Below are 12,009 nucleotides of genomic sequence, written 5' to 3'. Positions count from 1 at the left end.
ATTTGATTTTCAATACTATGCATAATTTTTCCGAGATTCCTTACCTTTCCCTATGAACAAAACAAACCTGTTGGGGATCATCTGAGCTCCTCACATCGCCAAACCTACGGTACCCTCCCACTCCTACTGACCCCCCTCAATTTATTTCATTTTCTAGAAATATTACATTAATGTAAGAAATAATTATTGGTTATGGTTTTTTGACTCAAGTATACGATACCAAATTTCAGTTTTAAAAGGGACATTGCACGCTTAATTAAACTAAAAACGTGAGTTCTGCTAGCAAACCTGACGAGATGGAATTAAAAAATATATATTTTTGAATTTTTCAGTGAGATGAAAATCTAAGAAACAGTCAAAAAAATGGTTTTTGGTTGCATACATGTGTTAGTGTCGGACTGCCACCGTTGGGATTTTGTACTATATATGAAAACAATTGAACTGAACAAAATGCAGTATTTTACACAAGTGAATGAATTTTGAGCAAACTCTAAGCAATTAAAAAAATTATAGTCCGATTGATGCATCTCGTCGGTATGCGGACCGGAAGTTATGTATGACTTCCGGCTGTGGCGTGGGGCGCTTGAATTGGGTGAAAGGTGAAGAAGACGACCCGCAGCTAATTTGTGCACAAACTGTGATCGCTTCCTCTACATTTCAACTCACCTGAGCCCCACCATGCTCCAGAACACAGGGTGAGTGCCTTCTCCTGCACGCAGTAGTCCATTCAAAAGTTCGCTGTGTGAAGTCCGCGGTTCGCCCGAAGTGTCGTCACGGAATGCTACGCAGCCCTGGAACAAGCGGAGGTTTTAAATTAATAAAATGGTTCGATTTGAGGGTTTTAACGCAGCCGAATTAATGATGAAGAGTTCCGTTGTGTAAATCTGCTATACTTTGTTCTTCTTCTCTTGTCGTCTGTCTTTTTGAGCAAGGCATTATGAAGTCCAAGGTTATTGTATTGGATCTGGTGGCAACTGCTTATTCACGATGAGATTCTGCCCTTGCATGCAAACAGGCTGTTTCTGTTCAGAAACTTGTGTGGTCTGCATTTATTAACCACCTGATTTAGAGTTCAGAGCAGAGAAAAGCTGTAGAACTGTAGTGTATGTAAACAGTTTTAAACTGGTACCTCACGGGAGAGGAACTGAGCTGGTGGCATTGCTTTAAATTACAGGATCTTATCTGCTGCGTCTGGTCACAGGTGATCAGTCTGAATTCAGCTTAAACATTTAATTAGCTGCATCGGCATCCACTCGACAATCCCAAGGAATCAACCCACTAACAAGTGGCCATTTTAATATAAATAAACGTTTTCGACCATAGTGGAGCCGAACTGTTATAACTGTGTCTTTCATAAATAATTCGCAATTTGGCTGTACTCTGTCTGCCCTTTGACCTTTGAGTTGTAGCGTTCAAAGCGTCAGATGTAGGAGTTTGTAGCAGCAGCAGCTACCGTGTAACTACCTCTGTCTGTTAGCTCCCGGGCTAATTAAACACGCCCTCCTTTATTTGTTTTTTAGCAGGAAAAGTTTGCCTGAAGCTCGTTTTTGGACTGAGACTTATTCAGATGATTTTTTTGTTCGAACAGCCGCTGAACGCTAGTGTAGTTAAGCTAACCTTACAGGAAGTGAATTTTCAAAATAAAACAATGTTGCTGTGTAGGTTTTACTATTAAAAACCAACAGAAACTTGCATATTTGGAATTGACAAACAATTCAGAGTCCTGTGTGTGTCAAATATATACATTTTATTAATTTAATCTCAAATATGGCCCGTTTTTTAAACCGATGAAATTTCTTTAATTTGTTTTTAAAGAAATTAACGCATTCCTTTGTTTCCTATTTTAAGAATATTAAACATTTAATTAACTTAAAACAAGAAATAAAAAATGTAGGGCGGATTATTTAGGTTCTTTTAATTTTCTTCTGTCTTATTTTCACTGAGGGGAGAAGGGAGGTGTTGGCATATAGGTTAACTTTCTTCCTGCTGCAGGAAGCTAGCTGGCTGCACGCTCTTCATCACCGGAGCGAGTCGAGGAATCGGGAAGGCCATAGCTCTGAAAGCTGCCAGAGATGGTGCCAACATCGTGATTGCTGCCAAAACTGCTGAGCCCCACCCCAAACTCCCCGGGACCATCTACACCGCAGCACAGGAGGGTGAGGCGCTGACAGGTCAATAAGGTAACGAGCAACCTTTGTCTCTGAACTTACATTTTGTGTGTGTGTGTGTGTGTGTGCGCGCATGTTGCAGTGGAGGCAGCGGGCGGAAAGGCATTGCCATGCGTGGTGGACATTCGTGATGAGCAGCAGATCGGAGATGCTGTTCAGAAAGCCGTTGACGCATTTGGAGGTAAAGACACTTTTTCAAAATCACCTTTAATCAGAACAGGAAGTAAATTCTATCCTGGCAACACACCACCTTATCAGTGACATCATCAGTTCCTGTCTGATTGGCAGGCATCGACATCTTGGTGAACAATGCAAGTGCCATCAGTCTGACAGGAACTCTGGAGACGCATATGAAAAAGGTCGACCTGATGCTGGGAATCAACCTGAGAGGAACTTACCTGACGTATGAGCACATACCTGCATTTGTTTTTTTAAACAGGAAGTGAGCTAAGACGCTTAAAGCTACAGCAACTCATCCATCACACGCAGACACGATTGGTAGTTCCAGGTCTGTGACAGGTGAGAACAGGTAGAGCAGGTAACCAGCTTGTCTCCTGTAAACTGTGAGTTCACATACAGGAAGTATGTTTACAGTGAGGAGTTACAGGTGACTGTTTGAGTGCCAGAAAGGCTGATCAGGGTTAATCACTCAGCTCTGAGTTGATAAAAGAAAGCTGTCATCACTGATTCACCATGACAACGGGCAAATAAAGAGCAGAGTCTGCATTTTTAATCCAGTGGATCAAAAAAAGATGATGTTTCCATGTGACCTGATGATGATGTGAGCACAACAGCATAGTTACATTTCTTGTAGCTTTAAACCAAAACGGTGTGACTCCCAAACACACACTACACCTCATGAGAACACGTACCACCAAAGTAAACATAAAGGTCGTCAAACGGTTTCACCAACAAAGTTTTGAAACTGATGGAGTGACACAACTCTCCGGTGGTGTTTTTGTCCTGCAACCTGTTGTTTGCCAAGTATATTTGTAAACCCCTGCACCGTGAGCTGAGCTGAAGTGCGCTAAATATCAAAGAAACAAGTTTCAGTGCTTTTAGCGGGAATAAAGTAGCCACATGTTTTTATCAGCTCATAGCAGAGGAAGAAGACCACACTTTAGGAGACGAGCTGACACCGTCTCATCAGGCTGTTCAGAAACCTGAGTGAGTGGAGCGCATCGTGGAAATGCTGCTGGTGTCCTTTAATTTTCCACCAGCAGGTTGTTAAACGTTGCACTGCTGTAATAACCGATTTGCATGATTTATAGAAATTGTTCAGATCATGAAAGATTAACTTATCAAAGTGAGTTCAGCGTTCACTTGAGTTCAGTTTACATTAGTAATGTGTGTTTCACCCTTTAGGATAATTGACGAATGGAAGGAATTTTTCTTCACTTATAGAAATCGTAGACATGGAGCAGGGAATGGTTTCACTGGATCACTGAAATAAGACATCTGTTGCTATTTCTTTAAATTTCCATATAGTGTGGTTAAAAGTCAAATTCTCTGAGCACCAAACGTCTCCTTATCGTTTCTGCTTTCAAATACTTCCCTCACATCATGTTTCCCACCAAGTTGAAGGTAGAGAAGTCACAAGTAAGAGGTGCATGTCTGTTTAAGCTTCTTTAACCCTCTGTCCTCAGATGGTCCTGCTGTAAAGTTGAAATGACACTAGGTGGCACTCAATGAGCATAAATGGGTGCTACAGCAGTCTTTCTATAACATCATAATCTAGCTCTCCATAAACACTCCTGCCTGATAACTTCACGAGCCGCTGGTATGAGCGGAGCATGATGGAAGCACTCATTAAACAGGTTTGGTCTAAACACCAGTCGCGCTTGTAATCTACCACACTATCAGTACACTGCTCTCTGTGTGCGTCAAAACACGATGTGCTGTGATTTGGGTGTCATTACTTAGTATTGGAGTTGAGGAGATGGACGGTTTGCATTTTGTGAGTCAAGTTAAGGAGGAGTTAAGGAGCCACGTGTCCTCAGAGTTTCATGAGACTGGAAAAACCAGAACTCGATACGTGCTGAAAACCTTCCAGTGCTGCCAGTACTCCTCAGCAGGCTGAGCAGGTTACACCTTTGCCCTGAGACTAATTCAGAGGCCTTGGTTTGAGTTGGGCTCAAGCTATTTGCTGTGTTTGTGTGTTTACGCCTGCGTGCTCTCTTGTCTAGCCTGTCAAAATACAGGCTGAAGAGCCCAAATAAAAAAGAGTGGCTGCGTATAGGACTCAGATAAAAACAGATACTTTGGTGACTTCGAGAGTCAAACTTAATATTTTTAGACTCTGTTGAACATTTAAAATTTTGCCCTGCAGCATTTAATGACTGCATCATATTTGAACTTGGAACGGTGTCTAAACAGCTCATAGTGCAAAAACTATTTAAACTGCATTTAGTCCAGTTTTAGATTATTAAGTCATTTCAGATCAGGGTGAGCTGATGGATGATGGTCAGAGTGATCAGTGACAACTCGATTTTTAGCCATTTATTCTGTACACATCATTATTTCAGGCGAAACTTTCTCATATCCATCAGTGAAAAGTTGGCTGTGAGGCCACGATGGACAGTTGGTATGAGTACAGGTGTAAAAGGAAACTCAGGGCAGATGTTATGAGTTAATCTTGCTGCTCAGCTGATATTCGCCCACATCTGTTCACAGTAAAGAGAACTCATGCATCGCTGTGAACATGTAAACGTGTCTTCATCCTGGGAGTTGGGAATAAACTCGTGGTGTGGGCTGATGAGCGCTTTGTGTGTTTTGGGTTCCAGAGGGTGAATGTGTCACCCTGTCAGCTGCGTGTCACTTCCTCCTGCCTCCCCTCAGTATCACTCATGAAAGTGACTTTAACATTTTAAACTTAAAGTCATTTGTGTAAGGTTGACAGTCCTGTGAGGGGGGGGGGGAAGAAAGAAAGATGCTCCTCCTTTTAAACTGATACTGTGTGAGATCTGTGTTGTGGGGCAAAGCATGACAACACCAGCAGAGGGCAGTATGAACTGGAGCAGAGTGTAGCGTATTCATGTAATCAGATACAGCTTTGTCTTTCAATGATTAGAAAACAAGACACTTAGGAAAACACTTGTGTTACTGGAACAGGTTTTCAAATACATGTGGACAGTAACATGTATGTGGTCACACGTGTTTGATGGGTCTGTGTTTCAGGTCTAAGCTGGTCATCCCTCACCTGCTGAAGAGTCGGAATCCTCACATCCTGAACCTGTCGCCGCCTCTCAACCTGAACCCCGTCTGGTTCAAGAACCACACCGGTAACTATAGCAACTATCTGGCCCTGTGTCCCATCATGCATCTGTACAACCTTTACATGTCTGATTTGTTTTTTTTTAAGCCTACACAATGGCGAAGTATGGCATGTCCATGTGCGTACTGGGAATGGCTGAAGAGTTCAGAGGTCAAATTGCCGTCAACGCCCTCTGGCCGAGGACGGGTGAGCAGCTGTTAGCATGCTAACAATGCTAACACTTATTCTGTAATATTAACCCTGCTCTGTGTTGTTGCCATAGCGATTCAGACAGCAGCCATGGACATGCTGGGGGGAGAGGGTGTCAGTAAACAGTGTCGGAAAGCTGACATCATAGCGGACGCTGCCTACGCCATCCTATCCCGTCCGAAAGATTACACGGGTCACTTCCTGGTGGATGAGGAGTTCCTCAGAGAGCAGGGCGTCAAAGACTTCGACCAGTACGCTGTCCAGCCGGGTCACCCTCTGCTGCCAGACTTCTTCCTGGATGAGACTCCAGAGTCACTGGTGGAGAAGATGGAGCAGCACGGTACAAACAAACACACTGCTGCCTGCCAGGCACTGGCTGTGTCCCAATTAAGAGACCGCACGCTTGAAGTACGCGCACTACGCGTACTACGTACGGTGCGTACTATAAGTACGAGAAGTGCGGAAGTGAGAGGCTTGTGAAATGGGACGGTATACGCTTCGTCGCGCTGTTCAGGTTGCCTAGCTACCATGATACTAACCGCGAGAAATGTTTCATACAGCATTGTTTGACAGAAATGAAGGAGAAAAATGTTTTGTTGGTCATTCATTTTTGTCATGACATCACTTTGATTAGTTGAGTATCTGAGGCTGAGACCACGGGACTGTAAAACATGATTGTTGGGCTTCATTTCTGTACTGAAGTCATTTCAAGATTAGTGAGTAAATAACAATTAGCTAATGTTGTTCATGAGACTAAAGTCATCTCACTTTGGTAATGTAAATATTAGAGATGTACCAATCCGATATTATGTATCGGTATCGGTCCGATACTGACCTAAATTACTGGATCGGATATCGGAGAGAAATAAAAAATGTAATCCGATCCATTAAATATCAAAAAAGCACCTCACAAAACTTGCAACACGGCGTAACTCGGCTCATAACCGTAGCACGTCGGAGCAGTGTGGTCATGTGATAGAGCGGCTGTGGCGTGCGAGATCTGTGGTCTGGTTCAGCATTTGGAGCCTCGCTACCAAACTGGCATTCATCTCCGAGGAAGTTATCCCAGAGAGAAGTAAAGCAAGTGTGTAAGTTCATCTCTGAATATTTGTAAAGCATTCCCGCGTTAAGCTTAACAACCGATATATGGAGCGACTGCCTCTCTCTCTCTCTCTCTCCTGCTGCTACTTCAATCGTGAAACTGATCAATGATCAGCTGATCGGCTTTTCTGTCGTCCGTCTCTCTTCTTTGTTTTTGGCCCACTTCGCGCCAGAAAGAGGAAACCAGTGGATAAACAACAGCAGCACGTTTAAGCTTGATAAGCTGTTGTTAGAATTTATTTAATATTACTTTCTACACCAGGATCCTTTTCTACGTAGCTGACGGCTGGTAACTGTGCAGGGGCGGATCTAGCAAAGTTTAGCCGGGGGGGGGGGCGATAGGGCATGAACAGGGAAAAGGGGGCACAAAGACATACTTTTCTTTCTTATTCTCATTTCAAATGTCTAGTTTTTAATAATTAATTATCTGAATCTTACACCCAAAGTTTTAATTTGATGTAAAAAGTATAGAAGTCCATTACTGTATATAGTAACTATTAAGTCTAATATACCCTAGTAAGCTATAGTACTTTTTCCATCTGTGCAGTCTGCAATTCTGTTGAAGAAAGATGTTGAATCTATTTAATTATTCTTGAAAAATAATTGATTTCTGTGCATTTTTTTTCACACTGCATCAAATTAAAGTTTTTACGTCGATTAAGCATCATGAGGTGGAGGGTGGTTCCCTATTTATTTATTTTTTTTGCTGGGAGTTTGCAACCCTATTAATTAGGTTGCTTAATATTTATGCTAAGTACTCTTTAAAATACCAGAATAGGGAGGATGGATGGAGTAGGTTTAAGTTTATTAGATTGATCAGTGTTGCTGAACTATGAAATATTTTGGGTGCAGTGTAGTTTTTGCATACAGGTATAACAGAATAGCTTTAGTGTTGTTGTTTATTTAAACTTGAGTATGAACTTATACAAAATGCAGCAAGATATTAAAAAAACAGTTTTAATTAAAAAACACACTATATCGGATTCATATCGGTATCGGCCGATATCCAAATATATGATATCGGTTTCGGACATAAAAAAGTGGTATCGTGCCATCTCTAGTAAATATAATATGGCCAATATTATATGTATTGTCAGATTATTATGATATATATAGATGGATAAATAGATATATATTTTACAGGATATATTACAGCAGTCAGCTTGAACTCTGTGTCAAAGATTCAAGTTGCAGTTATTTATATTTCCTATCACCTTAAATCTTCACTTAAAGACAAGTATCTTTGACAGTGTATATATAGATGTATCATATATAAGAGACAAATGTTGTTCTTTTATTATTGTTGTTGGCAACACATTTGGCTCATTGCTTACATATATTTATAAATAGAAAATGTACGAGCTGTGATAACTGTTTCTGATAAAATGAAGAGTAGACTGATGTATTAAATATTCCTTTATTGGGTGAGAAAATCAGACCATGTCATAACTGCTTTTAGTCATACAGAATAGACATCAGAGCCTTAAACAGGCGGACTTCTGCTAAATGGGTCAAACTGGGCAGAAAGTATCCAAACACATAACATCCTTATAGAATATGATGTAACACTATAGATCAACTTACCTCAGAATATATAAAGCATATAAACAATTACAGCAATATGATGCAACAAACACAGCAGTGCTACTAATCCAAAATACTCAAAGCTTCATAGAACTGAAACAAACATTTATTTTTAGGTCCATTCTGCTGCTGATACATACTTTAGGTTTCTTATTATTAAACTTGTTGCTGCCTTTCATAGTGTGTAACTTGAAGGCCCTGAGTACTTTCTCCCACACTGAAAACACTGGAATGATAAAATTATTTGAACATTACCTAATAAGACTGATTCAGGACAGACTGTTAGTTATTTTAAACTTTTCTAGCAGTCCTTCACAAACAGGGAACAGTCTGTCTATTCCATAGGTGTCAAACTCTGGCCCGCAGCCTAATTACATTTGGCCCACGAAGCCATACCAAATTACTATTAGAGCTGGCCTACTGGTATTATACAGCTAATATATATATCGTTTAGTATTAGGCTTTGCTTGTTCCATATTCAGTTTTTCAGCAAAACTTGTTTGAGTCCATAACAAAAGATTCATTCTTATATCTGGAGGAAGATTTTTTTTTTTTTTTCAATAAATATTAATGTTAGCCCGCGACTTTGTTCCAGTTTTGAATTTTGGCCCACTGTGTATTTGAGTTTGACACCCCTGGTCTATTCTCTCCATCTGTCAGCTGCTGGCTCTTCCTCCTCCTCTTCCTCACACACTGCTGAGTTTGTCCTGGTGGATCATCAGGGGTGCAAAGCCTCACAGATGATGTGCAGCAGTGTGTCCCTCAGTCTGTCCTCACTCTGGACACTTGCAGTTGTCACACATGGAAATCAAATGTTTGATAAGCTGCAGGATTCAAACACAAGTGTAACTTATAAATACATGTTCATACTTTTATTACACAAACAGAGAGAAAGAAAAAGAGAGTGCAGGACAGACAGACAGGTGACAGTCTCAGGTGTACACACTGCTACAAACAGGAGGATTTAGTGTTTGTGTTATTACGAGTGCTAAACAAGAAGAGTTCCCAGATGGTACAGTGGACACATGTGTGACTCCTGTGATTAAAGCATCTTTCTTTCAGCTTAACGAGTGAACCGTCAGCTCGTTCAAACACACGTTAAAGTCCGTTTGGCTCGACACCACCGAACAGAGGCAGCAATATAACATAGCTAACATTAACAGTGCAGTGAATCCTGCTTGTGCCGTGATATTCAGGACTGCAAACCGAGCAGCATCACTGACTTTCAGCCTGTTGTGTTTGTGGATATATGACTGACTTTAAATATCCATAAAATCACCAGATTCTCTGTAAGATTAAGGTCGACTATATATATATTTTGAAGTAGAGGCTTTAAAACCAAGTAAACGCTGAAAGTACAAACATCACTAATGTCACACAACTTTGCCGACATGTGGCCAACAGTAATGTTTTAATGTTCTTCATTATTAAACTTTCGCACATAAATAAGTGACACAATATTCAGTACTTACTTTTGACAGTTCACTCTTCGGCCGCTCCCTTCTGCTGTATTTTGCGGGAAAATTATCCACACCCACCGCTGCGCTATGAATTGTGCAATATATGGGACCACGAAGCGTGCACCGGACCACGCTTGATATTTGGGGAAATCGATGGCGCATTTGGAGTACGCATTTGAAGTACACTTCGAATTGGGACAGCCGTCGTCGCGTGGGGGTAACGTAATCGCACTCAAAATGCGTACTTCAAGCGTGCGGTCTCTTAATTGGGACACAGTCACTGTAACGAATAGAACACCTGTCCTGTCTAAGAAATAGATCAATAAAGTAAAAAAAAGAATTATGAAGGGACTCCGTTAAATAGGAAAAACAAAGGAATTCAACAAATTCAAATCTAAATAAAATGCAGTGCAATAATTTGTGTTAGGAGAAATACTTTCAGTCACTGTGACATTATCAAGAATAAATGGGAACATTCAGTTTATTACCCTGGAGCTCTTTTAGCCAGTCACCTGGTGAAAAGACTAAAACTAAAAAAAAATAAAGACGTTGGCTTTGACTTTGACATCCCAGCAGCCCTGGGGTCTTTACCATTTTTAACACCTTCTTATTTTTTCCTAGGGGCAACCCCAGCCTTTAAACCACCATCCTCATCATCAGCCACGCCCACCTCTGGAGGCCCAGTGGAAACCACGTTTGATGCCATCAAAGGAGTCATTAATGAAGACGTTGTCAAGTCTACTCAGGGCATCTATCAGTTTGACCTGTCAGGTAACAAGGAATTAAAGGGGCAAGTCCAGTGGGTGTGTCTTTAACATTTATGTCCATATAAGGAGATTCTATGGGCGTGTCTTCAACACTTGTTTATGTCCATATAAGGAGAGCACACTGGCGTTTGGTTTCTGGACTTGAAGACTGGCTCGGGCAGCGTGGGGCAGGGTGAGCCCCCCACCAAAGCTGACGTTGTCATGAAATTGGACTCCAGTGACTTCAGCAAGATGTTTTCAGGTAACCTGTCACCATGGCAATAAAAAAAAAAAAAAAAAAAAAATATGACTATAGGAAACATTAGTGAAGCTGCAGTTTTGTTATTTCAGGGAAACTGAAGCCCACGATGGCATTCATGTCAGGGAAGCTGAAGATCAAAGGAGACATGACGCTGGCGATCAAGTTGGAGAAACTCATGAATCGCATGAACAAGGCCAAACTGTGAAACTGAAACCCCACCCACATGTATACAGGCCCCACCCTCTTGCTCTTTGTTCCTGTACATGTTGCCTTAATAATAAAAACACATTAACACCTCAATAAAGCAACCTTAATAACATCCAGGGTGTGTCCAATACCTTCCTTCAGCTGAGTTCAGACAGCCAATCAGAAACCAATGTCCACTATAGGCTCCAGCAGTGACTCAGCCCCACGTTAAAATGCCCAGCTTTACAGCAGAAATAAACGTGTTTACAGCCTGATACAGAGACTGATTTGATCTATTCCCCTCGATAACAGCTGTTATGACAGCAGCAGGCAAGTACAGCCAGATATCAGACACCAGTACTGCTGCAGCAGTACTGTTGCTGGAGTGCATGCAGGGGATTAACGCAGTACTGACTATTTTTAATAGTTCTGTGTCTTTCACGTTTTGAAGTGAAATGTGTTTTCATATCAGTAGTTATAAACACTAACAGATTATCAGATTTTAATTGCAAAAAATGAAAGAAATACAGATGGGTGTAAGTTGATGATTATTAATGGGCCAACTAGAAGTTTCCTTCAGAATTAATTGATGGATGTGTGTCTTTGGTTTGACCCTGTTTAATCCTGAATAAGGTCTTATGTGAATCTGTAAAAGCATGAGTAGCTTTGATACTATTTACTATTTTATTTAGATTAATTTCCAGTTTTGATTTACTGCTAATAAATCAGTTTGGGATCTGCTTACCTGGTTGAGCAGGTGGCCCATGTTGGGTTTAAGTACAACCCTAATCCTGCATGTCTGTTCTCTAATTTGTTCCCACTTTCCTTTCTACCTTATTCTGTCTTGTCCGAAATTAAATCAGGTTAATTTCTTCATGGTGCTAAAAACAGAAACTAATTTTAATTACACACTAACAAAAAACCTCAAAGATTCCTGAGTGCATCAGCTTTAAAATGTAAAACCGAAGTTAAAATGCACGCATTTTTATTCATAGAAATCGGGAACACCAGGGGGCGCTGCTGCTCTGAAGGCGCCCTG

At 41.0% G+C, this 12,009-nt stretch overlaps 1 protein-coding gene across 1 annotated transcript; it reads left to right on the top strand.

The window, feature by feature from the left end:
* The first annotated feature begins 555 nt into the window (after positions 1-555).
* Positions 556-11,759, top strand: hsdl2 (hydroxysteroid dehydrogenase like 2). The gene is made up of 10 exons (XM_040000571.1): positions 556-695; positions 1,993-2,156; positions 2,251-2,349; positions 2,457-2,571; positions 5,346-5,449; positions 5,530-5,628; positions 5,705-5,971; positions 10,398-10,547; positions 10,656-10,784; positions 10,874-11,759. The coding sequence occupies exons 1-10, from the start codon at positions 679-681 to the stop codon at positions 10,987-10,989; spliced, it is 1,260 nt and encodes a 419-aa protein (XP_039856505.1). The 5' UTR covers positions 556-678; the 3' UTR covers positions 10,990-11,759.
* Positions 11,760-12,009: the final 250 nt, after the last annotated feature.

The sequence above is a fragment of the Simochromis diagramma genome, unplaced genomic scaffold, assembly GCF_900408965.1.
Source record: "Simochromis diagramma unplaced genomic scaffold, fSimDia1.1 OVJJ01000596.1, whole genome shotgun sequence".
Lineage (NCBI taxonomy): Eukaryota > Metazoa > Chordata > Actinopteri > Cichliformes > Cichlidae > Simochromis > Simochromis diagramma.
Note: the sequence above shows the minus strand (reverse complement) of the source record. Positions and strands in the feature narration are given on the sequence as shown.